Genomic DNA, 22,406 nt, shown 5'->3' with positions numbered 1-22,406 from the left:
CCAGCTGGCACGGCATGGCATGCACCAAGCGAGGAGGAAAGGGTATTTTCTGCATGTCAGGAATGCTTTTGCAATGCATGTTAGGGACAATGGGTGCACACATCTGTGCCCCTCCTGCCTGCAGTGCTGTGCCAGCTGCCCGTGGCACTCAGCACATCCAGCCTGTGATGGGAGTTAATTTGTGCAAAAGCCCCTCTGGGGGTCTCGATTAGAGTGAGTTACATGGCTGGTGTTGGGGCAGGTTGTGGGGAAGCTCTGCCCTGAAGCCCGTGGCTCCTGTATTATTCATGGCCCTTCATGAATTAGCAATGGGCCAGGAAAGCTGCTGTCTATTACTCACAGAGCTGCCCTTAAGTGCTAGGACAGCAGCTCTCCCAGCAGCCTCGTTTTGTGAGGACATTTGCAGTGGAGCAGAATTTCTCCCTCATTGCATCTGAGCTCCCCCAGCTCCCTGCCAGGTCCCAGGGTACATCCCCAGTTACCCGATCTGCTGTGGCTCTTACCCCTATGCCATACCATATTCTGCTGGTATCAGTTATCCTGGGAGGATCCTGAGATGAAAGTAGATTCATGATCATGTAGAAGAGGATGTAAAGCCTGTGCAAGGCACTGGCAGTACCTGTCAGAGCACACAGGGAATGTCTCATCACTCAAACCCCACCAAATCACTGCGCTAATCTGCTCTGGTCTGTTAAATTTAGTGCTTTGGCCTTTGAGTTGCTTGTCTGAGCCTTGTACCTGTGTCACAGAGGTTTATGTGCTTTTGGTGGGAAGGAAATGAACTAATGAAAAGCCACAGAGTGAAGTTTAACTCAGTGTTTGCTCTAAAAGAAAAAAAGGTCAGATGATATCTTGATGTATTTGAAAATGCAAAGGGGCATCATTAGGGTTCAGGGTTCAGTGACCCTTGGTGCTACCAGAATACCCCTTCACTTCCTCCATTTGCAGCAGTGTATTGACAAAACAGCAGCTGCAGATGTTTGGAAGGTTGTTTCCAAATCCTGTTAGTCGGTGAGATTAATTTTGTAAAAGCGAGCATGAATTTTGCAGTAACACATGGAACAGAGCAGGGAAAAAGCTTTCCCCTGTATGATGGGGGATCTAGATATCACATGAAGCAATGGTTTGACCTTTGGAGATGCCCTTCTGCTTTGGGGTGAGTGAGCTCATCCTTGGCACTGCTGCCTCTGCTGATCCTGACTTTCTTTGCTTTAGAGTTGTGTGGGGAGATATTTTGTTTGTTCAGGCTGTATCTCCTGTTTTGCTGAAATTATCATTGCAACCAGCTTTGGTAACTCAGTCCTGGCTGAGCACTGGGCTCTTCTCCCTGCTGGAACTTGCCCTTCTTGCATGTCCACAGAGACCTGCAGAGCTTTAAAAATGTAAATGAAATGGTTAATAGGTTGGAAAATCAATTATAATAAACATTCCTGGTATATAAACTATGTGTAAGTGTGGTTTAAATGAAGTACATTAAAGGCAGTGCTTTTCTCCATTTCTCCTAGCCAGGTCAGCAGGGTCTCAGCACAGTGCTGATTGATTTGATTAAAATGCATGTTACCCTGCACATTAGCTTGTGTTCTGGGTCGCCAGGAGCCCATGTCCGTACAAGGAACTTGGGAGAAGAGCTGCCAGCTTCTCTGAGTGCTTGTGGGGGCTTGAATTGTGCTTTGCCCAGCAGGCTCTAGGACCACTGTTTGAAGGTGTGAATCAATGTTTTAGGGCTGTGAAGAGCTGCCTGCTCCTTTGCTGAGGGGTGACTCTTCAGGGTGACTGTGGGACCAAGCCACAGCAGTGCAGATCCTGTGGTGAGAGACACTGAATGCATCTGTGTGCTGCCCTGGGAGATGTTAAACCTTGTGTGCACTCATGAAGGAGAGGCTGTGTGAATGCATGGATGTGTAACTGTGGAAAAGGCAGGAAAAATAAGTGCCAGAAGACCCCAGGTGAATAACACGGAGAAGATTCTACTTTAGCTCACACCTGCATGGTGGCTGTCCTCCTCGGGGATCCTGGAGCCAGGTGACAGCTCTGCTCATCCTTCCCCATCCCACCATCCTCTCTCACTTCTCTCTGCCCACAGGAGACTAGAGAGGAACCTTTTTAACTGCAGCTGTGACATCCGCTGGATCCAACTCTGGCAGGAGAAGGGAGAGGCAAACCTGCAGTACCAGGATCTCTACTGCATGACCATGGATGCAGCCATCATCACTTTGAGGGACATGAACATCACCCAGTGTGGTAAGGATCCTGGGGCTGGACATGAGGGAGGCCAGAAGGGATCCCTGTGCAATCCAGCATCTCAAGTTTAGCTATTTTGGGAACATGATGCAGTAGGATCCCACCACGTGGTTGAGAACAAGAAGATTGAAGCTGGTTGGGATAGTTTGTAGATTAAAAATAGAATATCTGGGTAAATGTGAGGCTGCTATTAATGTGTGTATGAAAGATATTGGGTGATTTGGGGCATTTTCTTCACTGCAGTGCTGCTGCTTGACAAAGTGTCTGTAGTGAGTCTGTGTGATGTCTTGAAAAGAGCTGTTTCATGTAGATCTTCCTGTGCCTAACAAATCCTAGAAACAGCATATTGTTAAAAGACACTGCCACTGTATCTTTTGTAATTACTCTTAGGAAATACATGTCTCTATTCATTTTCTTTTGTTTTATTTTTCAATTGAAATCCCATATCTGTAGGGGAGAACCAGAAGTGACTTTATATCTCTTTTTATTTCCTGCTGATGTTTAAAAGAGTCCAGCGGCCCCAGGAGCAACACGAGGCATGTTCAATAGTTATCCCTTTTTCCTTCACCTTGTTCACACATCAGCTGCCTGTTTGGTGTCAGGTTTTGCTCTGCTTTTGCTATTACTGGAAAGCATCCCTTGCAGAGTAAGGAGAAAGAGATGTACCTTCCACAGAGCAATTAAACTGTCTGTACACAAGCAGCTGTCAAATTCATGGGCTGAAAAAAGGAGGAAAAGCTGGGTTTTTTTCTTCTTTTTTATAATCATCCTCTGTAGTAGGGATTTGGGCTTGTTACTTGTAGCAGTAGTAGACAAACAGCATGCACGTTTGGATTTGCATGACTTGGATTTTTTGTTGTTTTGTTGGTGGGCTTTTTTTTTTTTTTTCCCAAGTTCACCCTGTCCCTTTAAGCTCTGGAAATTGGCCAAAGTGTGCCTTCATGTGGATGAACTAAAAAGATTTGAGAGTGCTGTAATTTCCGCCCCACATGGGATGAATAAACTGCAAGGATTAGACAAAAAAAAAATCCTTAGGGATCAGGGACAGCAGGAGAGTTGGCTCCATCACTAGTGGCATTAGACTGCAGGGGACAGTGGGGCTCTGATTTGGGAGCACAAATGTGCTGGTGTGCAGGGTGAGCACCTCCTCTGACCATGCAACCTCCTGGAAGGGCAGGGAGGTTTCCTCTCCTCCAGAGAGGAAAGCATTAAGGTTCCAGGGATGTTGTGAGGATACCACATTCATCTTTGTCATTTGGTGCTGAGGGCAGGCATGGCTTGGGGTGGCCAAGTTTGATACCATCTCAGCCTAGAGAAGATCACACATGTCCTTCCCATTTCCCTCTCTGCTATTCCTGCCACCAACTTAGCTTTGCCAGGTCTTGACTGCTGCCTTCTTTCTTCTAACATCCCTCCAATCAGTACAATGCTCCTTCCTTCTTGGTGTCGCTTTCTGATGGCCATGACAGGGTGTGTGTCCCCATCCATGACTCTGCCTTGGCATGATGAATGCTGCTGCCCTACGATGGGATGGCACTGCTGGTCAGTTCCTCCTGCCCTGCTTACTCAATTTACCTCTGAAAACCTCCCCTAATCAAGAAGACTCTTTGCCCTTCTTGCGACCAGCGCTGCCTTGTTTCATGTTGTAAGGATATTTGGTGCCTGTGGTGTCCAGTAAGGAAGTGGTGTAAATCAGAGCCACCATAAATCAGTGAATCCCTCTGCTACCACCGAGGAAGAACAAGGGCACCTTCTATTACGAGAGCTGCAGTTAATATGAGGACACATCCTTGGTCATCTTTTCTTGATTGTTATAAATTAGAGGGACACTTTCCTCACCTGGAATGCTGAGCACTCTGTGCCTTGTCCCTGGAGCTGGGGATGCCTTGGATCCTCTCCCAGTACATATAATTTTCTCACCCCAGGTGGCTGCCCTCGTGAGCAGCTTCTGTGGGAGTAGAGAGATGGGGATGGGGGTTGTGTGAGAGGAAGGGTGGCCAGAGCTGGACAGCAACTTTTGAATTCAAAGATGATGGGAGGGCCTGCTCAGCTGGTACATCTCCAGTGTCCACATTTTCCCCTGTCTCCACAACCTCCCTTTTCTTGGTAGGGCAAGGCCCTGCTGTTGCCTCATGCTGCTTATCTTGGGGTGCTGGAGGCTGAATTGGGAAACAGCTCAGTGGGATCTGGGTCCACACACTTCCTTTGGCTGTCTGTAGCAAATGCTGCTCCACACCTGAGCACCTTGTGTTTGGCTCCTCTAGACCTTCCTGAGATCAGTGTGAGCCACGTGAACCTGACAGTGCGGGAAGGGGAGAATGCTGTCATCACCTGCAATGGCTCAGGATCGCCGCTGCCGGACGTGGACTGGACAGTGGCCGAACTCCACTCCATCAACACCCATCAGGTAGGGGCTGCAGCACCTCAGGGCTGTTTGTGCCTGATGTGGCCAGAGCAAAGCAGCTGCCAGGGGGTCCCCAGGTCCATGCTGGCAGGGTAGAAGGTCGGGTAGATGATATGAGGAAAGAGAAATTGTTGTGTCCTAAGGAAAGCTGAAACCATGCTCTGTCTGCATGAGAAGCTGGGGACTCCCAGAAGGGAGCAAAACCTTTGCTCTGCATGGCTGGAAAGTGAAGAAGAGAGAGTTTGGAGTTCAATGCCCCTTAATTGAATTAACTCATGTGTCCTCTGATGAAACTCTCATGAAACTGCCTGTTTGCAACAGCTGTAGCAGCTAAGTAAGATTTTCTAGAGACCAGCCATGTTTATCAGTGCTACAATACCATGGCTCTCCCCCTCCCAGTAGTTCCTCTCACAAGATGTGTGTTTAATCAGGTCAGGAAATACCTCCCTTCACCCAGATCCCAGTTGTCCTTGGATTCTGCAGACCTTCTCACATAGAAACTGTGATCCTCCTTTTCTGGGGGTGGTAGTGGGGAGGAAAAGAGCCACCAGATGCTGATTACTGCCTGTATTTCTCTCTGGGATTTTTAGACCAACCTCAACTGGACCAATGTTCATGCCATCAATTTGACCTTGGTGAATGTCACCAGTGAGGACAATGGGTTCCTGCTCACCTGCATTGCTGAGAACGTGGTGGGGATGAGCAATGCCAGTGTGCTGCTCACTGTCTACTGTAAGTACCAATGGAGAGACCTTGTCCCTGCAGAGCCCAGAGGGGCTGCCCTGGGAGCTGTTGGAATGTGTGGACACTTGCTGCCTGTGACATATTGGTTTTGTGGGTGAGGATTAGGAGGAGCTGAGCACGGTGAACTGCAGGTGGATCCTCACACAGCTCTCTCTCAAGTGTCAGTAATTTGGCTTTCAGAGCAGAGAAAGAGCAGCACTGCCACAGTGGTGGTGATGGTGGGCATTTCCCACCTGCCTCTTGGAAGATTCAATGGACTAAGGAATATCCATAGAGGGACTAAAAATCTGTTTACAGATGCTATATGAGAAGTTCAATGGCACCCTTGCTAAACACAGTTTAAAACTTGCCACTGATTTCAGGGATGTTACTGCTTCCTCTCAGGTCAGATTCTACAAAGTTAAACTGCAAATGTCATGTAAATGTGCACGTGTCAAATTTGAACTGTTCACTTTTATCTGCAAGTAGCTCAACTTTCTTTGTGCTTTCTAATATAACAAAACCCTGACCTTAAGAGGAAGTTTACACAGCTTTGTGGTCTCAAGCAGCTGAGATTTGCTATATTTTGCTGTGTCTGTAATATTTGCCCTTACTCTGTAGTTTGAAAATCTGTCCCCCACCCCCAACCTTACCACACAGAGTAGAGATCCATGAGGAATTCTGGCTACTCTTGGTGAACCCATGCATGCTGTGTGATGCTTTACTACTTTCATCTTCCTTCCAATAAGTACTATTGATGGATTGAAGGATGGAGGTAATTACAGTTCAGCCTGGCTCAGAGCTGGCTGGTCAGCAAATGGGTGTTTTTTCAGTGTTTTAGCATCTGTTCCTCCACACCTTAAACCAGCACTATGCCCATGCCTATTTTCACCCATGAAATCCTCTAAGCTGCCAACAGCTTCTGCTACCCTTGCTCTTGTTGCACAGACCCATCACTCAGGCTGTAATTTCACACTGGAAAGATCTGGGTTTGTGTGTGTAGGTGGCTGCCTGTTTTGAGTCCCCCTTGCCAGGAAGACATGAACAAGCCACATGCAGAACTGGGCTTGGAAATGAAAGGGGGTGGCTGGGGCATGACTGTGGGTTCAGGGTAGGTGGGTGCTGGTAGGAGAATTTTGCTGAGCTCCAATCAACTCTGTACCTTCACCTTCATCTCTTCTATCACCTTCACTGCCTGAAAAATTCACTGGTTTTTGTCCACAAAGATGGGTCAAAGGCGATATGTTGGTTTTTCTCCTCTTCGATGCCCGATGGATTGTCTTTGCAGCTGGATGGTAGCAGGAAAAGGAGAGTTTTAGGGAAGACATGAATCTTTGTGTCATATATCTCTGCACAAAACTTGTTCTTCTAGTTCAGACCTTGCCAGCCTTGGGGTTTGGGACCTTAGGTGTAGGCGTTGTAAATGGGGTTTCAGAAGCTACAGCAGAGCAACATTGGAATTCTTGGGATGTCCCAAGGGGAAGACAATGCATATGCAATAAATTTCAGGTGGAGTTTCTGCTTTTCTTATCCCTCTCCCACTCTACTCCCTTTAATTAAAACACCCCTGGAGGCTGTTCGGCGAGTGAGAACTCCTTTGGGATATTCAGGCACTCAAAGCCCCCAAGGACAGACAGTCTCTGAGGGATGTTTGCTTCCACAGCCATGCAATCCAAAATTGCTCGGTGTGACTGGAGAGCTCCCACAGGCACCTGGCACATGTGTAATGTAGCAGTGCCACGTCACTGTGTCTTTCTTAACGGGGACAGGCGGCGTCCCCGGGATCTCTTGGGGGAAGGAGAGCAGCAGTAGGTGTGTGGACAGGACAGTCCAAGCTTAATTGTTCCTGGGCTGGTGAAAGGACCATCCCTGCCTTTAATTTATACCCCTGTTTGGATGGCCAAGAGGCCAAGCCATGGCTCAGATCCTCCTTGCAGGGAGGGTGGAGTGTTTCTCCTGACAGCGCTGCTTCTTCACAGACACCCATGGGAAGAGTGTAGAAGGAACAAGTGATTTTGGAGGTTTTCAATGCTCTTAGTTTCCACGGTGCACAGAGTGGTGACGTTGGGTGGAGGTTGCTGTGAGCCTGCCATGTTTCTCTCTGCTAGATCCCCCTCGCATCCTCACCCTGGAGGAGCCGGTGCAACACATGGAGCACTGCATTGCATTCGCAGTGCACGGGAACCCAGCTCCCACCCTGCACTGGCTGCACAACGGCCAGGTCCTCCGCGAGACAGAGATCATCCACGTGGAGTTTTACCAGCAAGGGGAAGTGTCTGAGGGTTGCCTGCTCTTCAACAATCCCACTCACTACAACAATGGCAACTACACGATCGTGGCCACCAACCAGCTGGGCTCAGCCAACCAAACTATCAAAGGACACTTCCTTGAAAAGCCTTTTCCAGGTAGGATATTCAGTTTGTCTCAGCAGGGCTCTTTGAAATCTGAAGGTCTTATTATGGCCCTGCTAGTAACCCTTGCAGCTCAACAAGACCTTGACAGCCCAAGTTGGCTTTGTCTGAGCATCAGGTTGGAAGAGATGACCTCTGGCAGCCTCTTCTGCTGACCAGTATGATTTTCCTAAACAAGTGTACTTTGGTGTCATGTGAACTGTTTAGTGCTGGGAGAGGCGCTAACTGCTTTAATTTTATTTTGTAGCATTTCCTGCAGTGTATTTATTTATTTATTTTAAAGATCTTTAGGAATTTCAGTGGGAATAGGATGCAAGTTTGGCCAATTATTTTGGATCTCCTTTTGGCGGCCTCAAAGAGGTTGCCAAATTTTTTCGAAAGTGTTCTGCTATGCAGTAGTCATAAGCTATAGAAAGAAAAAGCCTTTGAAGTGATGCAGCTCTTTCCTTTTTTTTTTTTTTTTGTACTTCTAGCTTGCATTTGTGAAATGATTAAAGCTGGATGCAGCAGTGTCAGGACTGTTTTCTTTCCGAATGCAATATGTGCAATTCCAGGATGACAGGGCTACAAAAGATGCGACAGCTCAATTAGTCACTTTGCATCAGTTTGCAGGGATTTCTTAACTGATTGCTTGGAATTCCCTGTTGTACTCCCTGGTGATTCACAGCCTAAGTGCAAAAAAACCCCAAGCATTTGAGGACATGAAGATCCATCTCTGGGAAGTGCTGTAGAGATTTTTGTGGTGGCCTGTCTTCTCTGTAGGAGCATCTTGGTCTGTTCCCTGACAGTGCAACACCACACTGGCCATCATGGAGTTAAGATCTGTGCTGCCTTCAGGAATGATGCCATGAGAAAGTGGCAGCTCTAAATTGGCCCCTGCAGCCCAAGAAAATCCAGCAAAATAGGGCGTTTGCTAAATATAGCAAAATACCAACGGTACTCTCATTTATTATTTATATCACACCATATATGTACAGAGAGTTTTCCCGCAGGTCAAATATCATAAATGCAAACCCAAATCTCTGCCTTGAAGATCTGACAATTGAACAAATGAGCTGATATGGATGGGAGTGGAAAATTTGTATTCTGTTTTCAAGGATGCTGCCCTGTTTGACTATCTGACCTATTTATGTTTTCTTCTGTCAGAAGAGCTTATCAAATGTAGGTGGGTGATGAGAAGTGCACAGGTTTGCAGTTTCAGCTCTGTCAGGTCCCACCTTTGTGACTCAATTTCCCCATCTGTGAAATGAGGGCAGCTCCTAAGTAGGTGCTGGACCTCCAGAAAAGGGAGGCAGATATGCTGTTCTGGAGAGCTGATTTTGGAAATTGATCTGAGCCATGCTGTGGTGTGGAAAAGCATATTGATGTTTGTGTGAATATATGTAAAATATTGCCTTTGTGAATGCATATCCACCCACACCTAGTGTGTGCTGTTGGTGTGGGGTGCTTACTGACCCTGAGCCATCCCTCAGCAGGAACTGACCCATTTCCTTTATTTCTTCTGATCCAAAGTCCCAAGCCATTCCTCACCCTGGCAGACCCTGTCAGCCCAATGCAGGATGTAATTTACTTCCCTTGAAGCTTGTTGCTTCGTCCACTACCACAGCTGACATATACATTCACTGCAGCTGACGTTTATAATTTCCCATTTGAAGGTAGATTCCTTCAGAAAATGCCACACTTTGAAGGTTCCCCAGTGTGGCTCGTTCAAGCCCCTTATTGCTTACAGCAATTCACACATGTAAGGGCTTTGCTGTCACTACCCAGAGTGAGATTATTAGTCTTAATTAATTAATGGAAGTGTAGTGCCTGGAAGGCTTTCTGTCAGCATAGAAAAGGACTTATGACCATGTATTTTAGAACACCCTGGTCAAAAACCTCTCATTGGTAAAAGGCCACACTCTGCTTTCCAGGCTGAGAGGAGCAAGGTGCTGTAAGAAGCTGGGATCTGAGAGATGTGTGCTCCATGCCATATCCTCCTTTTCTCTGATCCCCCAGGGCAGTGGCTCCCAGGACAGATTTGTGTCATATCCTGTAAAAATCTCATTGCACATTGTCATTGGTATCTCTGCCACAGACTACCAACTTCCTATTTAATCCACAAAGGTTAATGTGCCTGTGATGAGTGCTCAGTTCTTTGGGAACTTCTCACAGAACTCAAGTTGGCTAAAATTTCTTGGCTATTTTTTTACATTTGGAAATATAGGGTTTAATGGAAAAAACCTTTTTTGTGTTTTTTCTGTTGAATTTGCTTAGTCCAGCTGAGGAAAAGGGAAATGGGAAAATGTAGAAGCAGCAAGAATTTTATGACTAGACTCTGCCTTAAAAGGGAAGAAAAAGTCTTCAAATAAAATACTTCTTTCTTTTATTTTTTTTTTTCCATCTTTCTAAAAAAAGCCAAGGAAAGTTACTCGTCTGCTTGACTTAAAACAAAAATATTTGTTCAGGTTTTTCCCCCTGGTTTGGAAAGCCGCGTTTGTCACCTGGGATTTGTTTTACACTTCCCTTCCAAACCTCACCCATGTTCCAGCATGAGTGTTTCAGCATCCTTCCAGGAGCCCTCTGCCAGCAAAGCTGTGTAAACTCCAGTTAATATCGGGCTCAGTTTCTCACACGGGCGAGTGAATTGGAAGCTGACGTGATTCTCACTCTGTGTAAACTGAGTGTCACCGAGGGCTTTAGACCTCATCATCTGGGGCCTCAGCCACCTCTGGAGCTGAAGGAGCTTTGCTGAATAGACTGGAGCAGTCAGGAGGCTGACAGCAGGGCCTGCTGAGCTTGTCTTGGGCAAGAGGAATCTCTTGGACAGCCACAGCCTCTGTGTCCACTTCAGAGGCTATCGGCTGCTAGGAGTGGCTCATGAAAAGCAGGTCAGAGGAGGTCTCCTCTGACTCCCTGCCCCAAGCTGGGCTCTCCTCCATGGGAGTTGATCCTTGTTCTTGTAGGATTTTGTCCTTGGGAGTACACTGCAAGGGAAGATCTGCTTCTCTCCAGCTCCATCCTGCAGTGTGTCTGCTGAGCTTTGCTCTCCTGCTGAAAGTAGGGTCGTTTACCAGTCACTCAAAAGTGCTACTTGTTCTCAATTTTGGCCTCACAGGAGTATCCCTCTCCTCCTCTTTCAGCTCAAGGTTTTCCGTCCTGACCTCCAGCATGTCCTGCTGGCCCCTGCTCTGCAATTTCCAGTAACAGTTGCCCAAGAGGAAAAAATATGAAATGTTTGTTTCCTGGACTCTTTGGGTGGTGGAGTGTGTCTGAGATGGGTTGGGAAGGAGACCTCTCTCCCTTTGCTGTGCTGCTAACTGTGTTGCTTCTCTCTTTGTCCTTTCCACAGAGAGTACGGACAGCTTTGTCTCAAGTAAGTGTCTCCTTGCCTTTCACATGCTGTGGCTGGTTTATTTCTGTGATTTTTCCCCTGCCCCTCTGCGATTTACATAGGAAAAATGAGGAAGCCAGAAGCAGGTTGGTGGGGGTTGCACAAAACCTTGGCTTCTCTGTGCATGAGCAAGATTGTTGAGGAGTTTGTGGTCAGCTGGGTAATCTCTTGAGACCAGGAGATCTTCATCTGCCTCTAGTGATATGCCAAAAATGGTCCTATAAAGAAAATGATGGTTGGTTGTGGTGTAGCAAAAGGGATCCTGATGCAGGCTGGCCAGTCCTCAATGACAGCATCTCTGTGGTGTGGGCTGGGACAAGAAGTAGGACTCAATTCTGTCGTGTTTCTTCAACAGATTCTTCCCTCCACCTCCCCAAACCCCAAAACATATCATGCACCACACACTACAAAAAACATTCAAGCTACTGTTTCTTTGGATCAAGTTTTGCTGGAGTCAGTTGTGCTTGAACCCCACTTATCTCAGTAGATTTCTGAAAATTTGGAGAGGGCTCAAGGGTGGTGGGAACCCATTCCAGGACACCAGGCACCCAAATGTGAGGCTGGAGTGACATCAGCATAGTGTCTTGGTTTGTGTTTTCTCTGCTGATGTGCACAGGGAGCTCTCTGATGGTTGATTTGTGCCTTTTGAAAGAGAAAGCTGCAGCCTCTTTTAGGGGTGAACAGGATCTCATTGTGTGCCTTGGGAGTCCCAAGGGAGTCCCACTGAATTTTCTGTCTCTGCTGTTTTGGTTCCAGTCGGTGATTATGAAGTGAGTCCCACCCCACCGATCACTGTGACCCACAAACCAGAGGAGGACACTTTTGGGGTGAGTCCTGGTCTCTTTCTCTACAGAACTGCTTTGCATTCATTCCTTGCTATTGATGACTCAGTATTTGTGTTTCTCTGCTGTTCTGAGATGTTTGCAAGGAAAAGCTCTTCCTTTATGACTCAAGGCAGCAATCAGATGGTTTTTTTGGCTTGTGTCAGGCAGGTAAAATACTGACACAAACCATCTGATCCTCCTGGGTCTGCAGTGTGAACCAGGGAACTCTTTCAAAACAAGGCATCCTGTGAAGTCTCTGCTAGCAGGGTCAGGAATTGTCACTCTAAAAAAGTAGCACCCAGAGAACAGACAAACAGGCAATTGTGTGTTTTGGACTGTTATTGATCTGTTAAGCTTATCCTGGTGAGGGACTTGGGTTTAGTTTGGTTCAATTCTGTCAATGCCTGTTTGCCCTCTCTCCTGCTGTGCAGGGGATGCCTAAAATGAAAAAGGAAAGTAAGTCTAGGGCTTATCAGATCTTAACATTGTCTTTCTTCTGCCGAATACTGGTAGAAAAAGGAAAAAAAAAAAGTGTATAAGTATTAGAAAAAAAAAATTAGCATGTTACACAATTGCTCTAGTTTTGTGAAAGTTTTAAGATACTGAAACCCACCAGGTGTCCACAGAACAAACAAAACCCAGTCCACCTTGGTTTCAGTCCTCATCCAACAGAAAAACTCCCTTAACTAAGGTGGGAGCTTTGAACAGTGAGGCTGGAGTAATAATGTGCACTGATTATTAAATATAAAGCACCAAAAACAAGCTGGGGATGAAAATAGAGTGTGGTAAAATAAAAATTTAAAAATACCATAATAAATGTACCAGGAGCAGGGAAAAGGATTGCAAAATGAAATTACTTCTTCTTGGTTAAATGATGTATTTTCTATTATAGCAGAATACAGTTTTGTAAAAGGAAGCAAAGTCTAAATGCATCACAAGACCCAGTGCAGAACAATTGGACACATGCCAGTGAAATTGTTGTTTACATCAATGCAATAAAAGTATCTCAAGCAAAAGCTTGAAGGAATAAATATTCATAAATATTAAAATAAGCCTGGGATTGTAAAGCCTTTAAGGCAAGGAGGTTTTCTTTCCCTGCTTCTACATTGCCACAGTGGAACCACAGCTCCAGTGAAGGACTTGGACACTGTTGTAGTAGAAATATTTACTAGTAAAATTACAATAAATAGGGAACCGTTAGAAGCTTTTGGAAATTCAGATGTTTTATGGGGAAAAAGCCCCTAGTTCTACTTAATTTCTTCTGTTTTCTTTTTGTGGTGTGTTGTTTTCCCTCACTTTGTCCTGAGGGATGTTGGAGGGAGGCAGAATTGTGTTCCCAGCTGAGCTTTGAATAGCTTTAGTGCTGTAATGTCATGGCACAGTGGTGATGTCAGAAATGGAGGCTTGGAATGGGATGCAGTGAAGGGAGAGCCCAGGCACTGGAGCAGAGGTCCTTTTTTCCCTGGGGATATGTGGAGTGAGAGGCTGGGGAAAACTGGTGCTAGAACAGCATCACTGATGGGAAGATCCCAGACCTCCCAGTCCTGCAAAAAGCCTGTAATGCCTCCAAGCTGTGCCAGAGCCTGCTGCTTTAACTTGTGTTTTCTTCCATAGCTGATATCCACAGGGCTGCAGCAGATTGTGTGAGCCTATAGAAAGGTCAACTGGGCAGGCAGGTGCTGTATTTCTGATTTAGACTCCTAAATTCCTCTGTGTTGACTCTAAGGCTTTTTCCCTCCAGGTTTCCATAGCGGTTGGGCTGGCAGCTTTTGCTTGTGTCCTCTTGGTCGTCCTCTTTATTATGATCAACAAGTATGGCCGGCGGTCCAAGTTTGGGATGAAAGGTAGGTGCAGTTGCTTTCCCCTAGCAGGAGGCACCTTCCAGGATTGCCTAGCTCTTGTAGCACACATGGAAAGGTGCTGTGGCTTTGTTCCTACAGTGCAAAGCCTTCTAAAGGGAATGCTCTTCCATTTTTTGAGAGAATAATGGAAATAAGTGTGCTGGTGGTTCTTGACTGGGTGCACTTCTGTGGGCAGAAGTGTGGATGAGTATTCCTTATCAGGACATAACTGCATCTACAAGTTGTCCAGAAGAGCTTTGGGCTCCCTCCAGCCCTGCTGTGTTCAGGACAGCATGGTGAAATCTGCTTTGTGGTGCACAGGCTTCCCCTGAACAGGGTGTGAAGAGGGGACAGAAGGATGTGAAGTTGGTTTGAGTTCTTTTGGGAAGGCAGGTGCAGCCACTCTGTGCCTATCTGAGTGGGGACTGAGATGCTGCTGTCACTTTATGTCCCTACTGGGAGGGCAATGGTGTGGAAGGTCTCTTTCTGCTGCTTTTCTGGTGAAAGGTTTCCTCCTCTGTGTCATGAATAATGACTTTAGAAATCTATTTCAAGTGTCACTGATAGTGACTGGGAAGCGAGAAGGTGTCTGTTTGCCAGGCAGAACTGGTCTCTGTCCTACCAACACCAGCTCTGTGATGTGACAGAGCCAATGCCAGGAGTAGATGACTCTGTGCCATCTGCTTTTTGTGACTCTGCTGGTATCTCCAGCTGGGCAGCGTTGGTGGTGCCTGGTGAAGGCTGAAGGAAGAGCCTTTCACATGACAAAGTAATTCCCAGCCTAATTGGTGGCTCATGTGTGCACTGTTTGAAGCCAGGCTGTGACAAACACAAGCTTCTCCCAAGGCTCCCTAGTCACAGCCTGTTTCCTGGCCTTGCTGTGGTCTGTGCTGCAGGGCAGGTTGATAGGTTTGGGAATGTTCCTTGTGCTTGCCTAGGGCCTTCTTTGCTTTCTGTAGACATTTCCTGAGTGGGTCCAGATGGGATTCTGGCTGGAGTTTCTCCTATGCATCCTATGGAGATAGAAGACAGGACCTTTAATTAAATAGTGAATCTTCTACACCAACTTAGGAATATTTAGTCCATATGTCCAATGATAAGAACCATCTGGTGGAGTGTTCTGACTGGTGGGTGGAGTAGAGGAATGGAAGACATGGTTCCTGGGATCAATTCCCAACTCTTCTACTGACTCACTTAGTGGCCATAGACAATTAGCTGTCTTAACCTCTGTCTCTGCTTTAATTTCCCCGTCTGTAAAACTGGGATGATGTTATGTGCCTTCTGGAGGGATTTGTCAGAACGCTTTGGAAGTGCTTGGGCATGTGCTGCTGATGGAGCTTTGAGATACAAATATTAAAACGAAAAGTAACATCTGAGTCTAGCGGAAGAATCAGAGGAGTGAAGTGAGCCTGATGTAAGGAGTCTTGGTGAACAGATGTGTGTATGTGTTTAGAGGTGTTTGGATTAAGTATGTCAGTGGATATTCTGCATTCCCAGAAAGCAGAGGGGTGCCATCGTGGGCCCTTGTTTGTGAAGTTTAAGAGAGGCAAAATTGTTCAGCCAGAAAAGCGTGCTTTCCTCCTCATCATGCTGTGTTTCTTCCAGTTCTGATATGAAACCACACCCCTGCAAACTTTCTACAAGTTTTATTGACTTTGCTTGGAGAGATGGAGTTGACAGAAGATAAATATATCTTTAAAACCAGGGAGATAACTCTTTATTGTGTCATAGGCACCACTGTGGACAGCCTACTCACACTGCCCAAACTCTGCTCTGCTCGGTTAACTCTTGGGCAGGAGGCATCCTTTATGGTACCCAGCACATTCTCATTTACTAAGGGGGAAAAAAAAATCCAAGCCCCAAGTCTTTTTGGGAAAGTGCATCCTTGATTCAGGAGCTGTTTGTTGCCAGCTGATATGTTGCCACTTGTTGTTGAAATCCCAGCTTGGCAGGCCTGCAGGAGCAGGTTTTTCCTGTTGATTTTGTCAGATGCAGAACATTGTGTGCTCGTGTTGGACACGTTACCTAAAGCACCTCATGAGTCTTTCTGAGCACATCTTTTTCCTTCTGCTTCTCCTAGCGTTAAGCAGATGGTTTATTTCCTAGAGAGAGTTGAGTGTGGACTGACAAAGTTGGATGTCACGTTGGGTTTGGAAAGCTCTCAGGGCCAGCCTGCTGGATTGTCCACCAGGCTGCCGAGTGTCCAACACCCCAGCTGCCTTTGCTGAAAAGAAAGTCGCTGTGTCTTGAGGCATGTGTGCTGGGGGAGGACTACGAGAGGATGGTGTGTCCACCTTTGTCCTCTTCTGGCTGGTGGCACACCCTCGGAGCTCTGCACCACAGTCCTGCCAGAGCCAGCCTGGATTACTGCTCCAGCAGCAGCAGCAGCAGCGATGTGGTGGGAAAGCCTGCGGAGCCAAGCGTGCCTCCGCCGGGCTGGAGCGCTGGCAGCAACAAAAGCTCCTTTGAGAGCAGCTCTGACACGCTGTGCTCCTCAGCTGAGCTCGCCCAGCCTGGCTCCAAGCCATCCCTCTCGCCTTCCCCTGCTCCCTCCGGAGAGGGCATTCATCAGCACGGAACGGCGGAGGTCAGATCCCCTTTCTGGCCGCCTGTCGGCTTTGGCTCCTGGAGCTGGGAGGGAACAGGGTGGGCTGAGGCAGCTGGGGGGAGCCGGGAGAGCACTGGGGCTGGGCTGGTGGAGGCGGCAGGGAAATGGCAAACAAAGCTCCTTTTTGTGAAAAGCGGTGTTGCATGAGCAACGGAGAGGCAGTGGAGGGAAAACCACTGGGAAAAATGAAGGTTAAAACTGAGACTCATTGAAGTTGCAGAAATGCAGCCACTTGCTGAAGGGTGTTGTATCCAGAGGGGAGGCTGGGGGTGCTTTGTAAAGTCATGCATTAGTGTGGGAAAAATAAAAGGGTCTTACCAAGCAAGAAATTGTAAGTTGGAATCCTTTGGTTTACTGTGTGTACCAAGGGGGTGGTTTTTTTTTAATAGGATAGACCACATGGGAGTAAGGAGCCTAATATCCTGCTTTCTCCAGCTCTGTGGCCAGTGTCCCATGTTCCCTGACTGCCCACCCAAGGTGGGGGCTTTACACCTCACCTCCTGGGGTCAGGCTTGTCACTGCAACCTTTGTAAACTGTGTCTTCCAATCTGAGTTTAATCTCAGCAGATGACAGGAAATGAAATTTTGTAGTATAATAAAAAAGCCACGTGCAAGTCCCAGGACTAAGAAAAATTAAAATTCATAGAAGAAGAATAACAATGGCACTGAAAAAAAACTGGGGCACACAAAACATTTGGATGGCACAGTGGTGGAGACTGTAAATACCTAGGTTGATGGACTGAAATATATTCTCCTTTTACTTGTTTTCTGTTACATTTGCAAGTGCCTCGGGATGAAGGACGTGTGCTCCTGCATATCTGTGTGATGTATTCCTGGTGCTGCACAACTTCAATAAAAACCAAATGGAGTTAGCTGAGATATGCAGAGAAAGGTGCTAAAGAAAATCCAGAGACAAGAGCACTTGTTTTGCTGAGATGAACTGCATTCCAGTCACTGAGATTAAAAACTACTTCCATTGTCCAAACAAGGTTTTTTTCCTCGGGTGGAGCCAGCACCAGCTAATGGTTCAGACTTGGTTACAGTTGGCAAAGAGTTGATTGGTTTTTAATCTGATTTCCTAAAGAAATAAGGCATGTGATCGTGCTCCCTCTCTGCACACAAACAAGTGTCTGTGTACAGCTCTGCCTGCCTGGATTTCCCCTTTCTATGCTGCAGATTCTGGATCTGCTGGCCAGTTCCACCCAGAGGAGAGGGGAAAGGGCTTACAGATGCCTTTACACGGATCATAAGGAAAATAAGGAACTAAACAGAATGACAGCTCAGATGATGTTCAACTGATAAAAATGCCTCAAGCCTTTCTGGGTATTGGAGAATTCATATGGGAGCTCAACCTTGGGCAGAAAAACACGGGGCGAAGCTTTCAAGGGGTCTGCTGTGGTGGGTGGGGTGCATGTGTGTGCACAGGCAAATACATGTTTTCTTTCTGAATAAGCAGAAACGGCAAGGAGGTGGGGGAGAACCAAATGAACAGTAAACAAATACTGCCCACGCTTTCTGTAATGTTTGAGGAATCCCATTGCTATCAGTTTATTTGATATTTGCTCTAATAGCCCTGATCAAAGTGCTGGCACTGCTGATGTGCATGTGGATGTCAGAAATACTTGCAGAGCTGTTCCATTGTAATTTAGTGTTAGTTAAAAGGTACTTAAAGCAGTTGCCTATTTGATTATGATTGGGGGCTATTAACATTTTTTTCCATAAACAGATGGTTACTGTCCGCTGAGTCGATTGCAGAACAATTCCAGAGTTCTAATGCAAGAAGAGCAGCTCCTGCAAAGATACCTTGGGTGCCTGGCTTTTTGCTTTTGTTGATTTGGTTTTTTAATTTCTTTTTATAGTTTTCTTTTTTTTTCTTTCTCCTTCATTATGTGACTATTGCTACAGCTTCAAGGGTGGTGGTGGAGTGGAAATATATATGAAAGTCATGATGCGCCTTTCACATGAGGCTTAATTCTGTTCCATGTTGCCTTGGCCAAGCCTGGCTATAATCATACACTGATTTATCTTTCCCCCCGATTATTTGTTGTATAGGCATGAACAAATGCTCTGCAGCTTGAAGAGCCTGCACATCAAGGGTTAGCTTCTCAGGAGAAATCTGTGATCAGGGCCCTTTCATTCCTTCCTCCTGGGAGCCTGCCATGTAGTGGGAGCAGGAAGAAAGAGCAAAGTACTATCAATCTGGCACAGCTACGGCAGAGAAACAGCCATACATCAGCAACCATGGCTAATCATAGGGATTTGGGGATGTATGGCTCTCCAGAGCAATGGACTGGAAATGGAAACCCATTGCTGTTGTGTTCTTTGAGCTGGGTGTGTGATGTGCTGAACCCCCTGAAACACCCAAGCAGAGTGGCTGCATGGGATTGAAGGAATTCAGGGCTTCTCCTTGCTGGTATCCTTTGGTTTGTTTGAAAATACCCTTGATATACTTCTACTCCTCGATATTACTTGGGTTTATTTGCCTGGGAAGTGGTTTGAAAGGGCATGTGGTTTCACTGGGGTTTCCTTCTATAAATATCTGTTTATACTCTGCTGAAGTGCAAGCTGTGCTATTTTTATATTTATTTATTTAATGCCTTCAAGGTGATAAAGCTTAAAGCCCTTTGAGCAACTGAACATTGCTTTCTATGACTATCTGAAAGTAAGCTGTAGACAGGTGAGGGTCAGTGTCTGTCCCTTCTCACAGGTAACAAGCAACAGGACAAGGCTTCACCATGGGAGGTTTAGGTTGGATATTGGAAAGAATTTCTTCACTGACAGGGTGGTTGTGCACTGGAACTGGCTGCTTGAGGAATGGGTGGAATCACTGTTCCTGGAAACATTGAAAAAACCATGTGGGCATGGCACTTAGAGATGTGTAGAACTGGCAGTGTTAGGTTAATGGTTGGACTTAATGATCTTAGAGACCTTTTCTGACTTTAATTATTCTGTGGCAAGTATCTCATCCTCTGCTGTGCAGTCTGTAACTGGAGCGGTGGCAGTAAGGAACAGCCCCTACAAAGCCCTGGGCTCCCTGGCAAACCTTTGAGAGGTGCCACCTGTCCCCTGATGTGCTGTGACAAAGCTTCTGCTGCTTGTTTTTGCAAAGGCAGATCCTCTCTCACTGCAGCAGTTAAATTCTCACCATCCTTGTCCCTCAGTCCCAGGTGGTGTTGGTCTGGTGAAGGCTTGGAAGGTCACACTGCTGTGTGTTGTCTGAAGGAGCAGGGAGTCACCCTTGGCTGGAGAGGTGCATTGAATGACCCTGCAGGAGGAATGGTTAGCAAAAGGTCAGGATGTATTTAGATCTGGAAATAAAACATTTTCCCACTTCCAGAAGTATTAATAGGTTATTTATAAAGGAAATGCAAAGTGCACTGACCAGCCATTATTTATTTTGGTTGCTTTTACAAAACCCAGGTGTCTTTTTTTGGCCACTGCTGAAAGCAACTTAAAAAAAACCAAAACAGATCAGTGGTTTTCAGGTGACCCGAGAAGCCCCAAGCCTCCTTCACACCATGTTCCTGCAGGCTTTTCCTCCCTGTGCATGACCTCTCTCTCTTGGGGTGTCTGTGTTTTCTCCAGTCCCTGGCTGGGTGTTTGACCCAAGCTGCACCCCTTGCCCCGAGGGAGCCCCAGGGCAGAGTTGGTGTTTGCCCAGGGCAGCTCAGCATCAGCAGTGTCTCCTCACTGATTTTCACAAACACTTCCAACGTTGTGGTGTTAAAAGCTGCATGAGTGACCTTCATCTTACCTGTGATTCTGCACCAGGTGAACTCCCAGTGGAGGCGCTGGAAAGAGGTTGGCTTTTTTTTTTTTAATGTATTTTTTTTTAATTGAAGTGCCCCTGCTGCAGGCTCAGAGCACTGGATTTTCCACCAGCAATGCAGTAACAAGTGGCAGTGCTGGGGATGCTGCTCCTTGTAGCACTGTGCCTGCTTCTGCCTTTGTGTACACACTGGACACAACCTTGTAGGAGTGACAGGGTGAGACTGAGCCACAGCTGCTTCCCTTGGACCACAGAGTTGGGAAGATGTCCTTCACCCCTTCACCATTCAGGAGCAGCTGAATTGCCCCAATTCCTCATCCAGCTTGCCCACATCTTTGCCACAGCTGTGGGATTGCCCAGGCTTGGTCACCTCAGCAGCCTCCCCAAAGGAGCATGCAGAAGGTGCTGATCCTCTCCCCAGCAGTGATGCTCTGCCTGCCCATTCCTTGCCTCCATGGCTCCAGCCATGTCTGCTTCTTGTTCTGATGGTGTCTGTCTGTCTTCATATGGCTTTGTTTCAGTGAAAGCTCCTGGAATGGAACCATAAATATTCTGTTGATCTCCAGAACAGGTATCACATACAGCAGCAGGATAAGCTATTTTTTTAAACCAATATGACTAAATCTGATCAAGACCTACCATCTCCACAAACCTTGTGTCCTGTGCACTCTTGTGTTCCTCTCTGCAGGCAGCCAACAACCAGACAACTGAATGTCAACTTTGATGTGGCTTTAATAAGGTGCAGGGCAGTGTTGGGAGAAGCAAAGGACTTTAATTAATATTTTAATTGTAGTTTGTCTGTACTGCACTTGTCCAATTATTCTTTGAAAAAGGTTTTGCTACTGCTAATGCTGATAAATGGTCCTCTGGGAGGATGTCCCTGGTGAGTTTATCATCTCTTCCTACTTGTGACTTGCTGTAGGATTTTCATTAATTTATGTGGTGTTTAGCCAGGGATGCAGAGATCTGTCACTCTGTCCTTAAACCCTGGAGCAGGAGAGCTTTGCACTTTGTCAAGGGACAGGTGACTGTGATGTAAAATGCAGGATTGGCAAGTGAAACCAAATGGAGAGAAGAAAGAGAACAGTGCTGCTTGGTTTTGAGGCTGGGATGGATGTGCTTGAAGGAGTGCCTAGAAATTTGGAAGCAGTGGAATAATCTCCCAGGGGAATGGATAAAAGCTGTCACCTGGGCTGTTCAAGCTTTGACAGGCAAAAGCACTAGGGAAGCAAATTGTAGAGAGCACTGGAGCATCTGATGATGTAATGGACTTGTTCCATCTCCAAGTTCTATTTCTTGTGGTGTGGAACCTGTCTGTGCCCAGGACAGCTCCAAAAACCTCCATCAGCAGCACCAGTGTTTGGCATCTGTTGATGGAAGTGGGATGCTTAGGGATCTAATTTCAATCTACAACCAAGCTATTAAAAATCAATGGACCAGAAGATAATGCCTGTACACAAAAGCAGCTGGGTAGTATTTTGTGCACAGGAGAAATAAATCACATTTGGAGTCTCATATTTTGTGCCTGAGGAGCAGCGTTATTGTAATCCAGTTTCTATTTGGGACAGTGATCTTCAGTTTATGCCATGGCCTTGGATAATGGAGCAGAATAGAGGGGATGCTCTGTTACCCTGAATCTGATTTGGAATTTGGTAGCTCCAGAAAAACTTTTCTTCACTGATCTTGCCCTCTGATCTTGCTGGAAGATCTCACTTTGTGACCAGCACAGGTCTTTCCCTATCAAAAATGGGAAAAAACCCTTTGGTCAGATGCCCATTAAGAGGCACAGTCTCTGGGCAGGTTGTTTTGCCACATCTGCCATCGATGTCACTCAAGCCAAAGCAGTGCACAGCTTAAAAAAATCCCAGAGGGTGAAAAATCATACAATTACAGCAAAGAAAAGGGATATGTCTGCTTGGATTTTGGATTAAAACTCTTCAGCTTGCTTCTCACTCCAGCTGAAAAACCTATAGTAACCTGCATGTCCACCTTCTCTCTGTCCCAACTCACGCTTCATCCTCCCCAGCAAACTGCAACCTCTTCCCAGCGTAATGCAGTCAAGAGTCAGACAAGAGGCTGTGAATTAGTGTGAGAGGAAAAACATTGTTTTCCTTCACCCTGGTTTTTTTTCATCGTGTGATTCCCACAGCAGGGGCTGAGATGTTGGTGCTGCAGCAGCTTCAGGCTGGTCAGTGCCTGAGGGGTTCCCCAG

General features: G+C 46.5%; 1 protein-coding gene across 3 annotated transcripts in view; it reads left to right on the top strand.

Annotated features, from left to right (window-relative positions):
* NTRK3 (neurotrophic receptor tyrosine kinase 3) overlaps positions 1-22,406 on the top strand; it is a 205,624-nt gene that overhangs the window by 56,264 nt on the left and 126,954 nt on the right. For all 3 annotated transcript variants that reach the window (XM_085070424.1, XM_085070425.1, XM_085070426.1), the window contains exons 5-11: positions 2,084-2,241; positions 4,506-4,648; positions 5,236-5,377; positions 7,477-7,773; positions 11,111-11,134; positions 11,909-11,979; positions 13,718-13,820. In XM_085070424.1, coding sequence (XP_084926550.1) covers positions 2,084-2,241; positions 4,506-4,648; positions 5,236-5,377; positions 7,477-7,773; positions 11,111-11,134; positions 11,909-11,979; positions 13,718-13,820 — 938 coding nt within the window. The remainder of the gene's footprint in view (positions 1-2,083; positions 2,242-4,505; positions 4,649-5,235; positions 5,378-7,476; positions 7,774-11,110; positions 11,135-11,908; positions 11,980-13,717; positions 13,821-22,406) is intronic.

This window comes from Lichenostomus cassidix, chromosome 10 (assembly GCF_008360975.1).
Source record: "Lichenostomus cassidix isolate B80296 chromosome 10, HeHo_3.0, whole genome shotgun sequence".
NCBI classification, from domain to species: domain Eukaryota; kingdom Metazoa; phylum Chordata; class Aves; order Passeriformes; family Meliphagidae; genus Lichenostomus; species Lichenostomus cassidix.
This window is presented reverse-complemented; position numbering and strand designations above follow the sequence as displayed.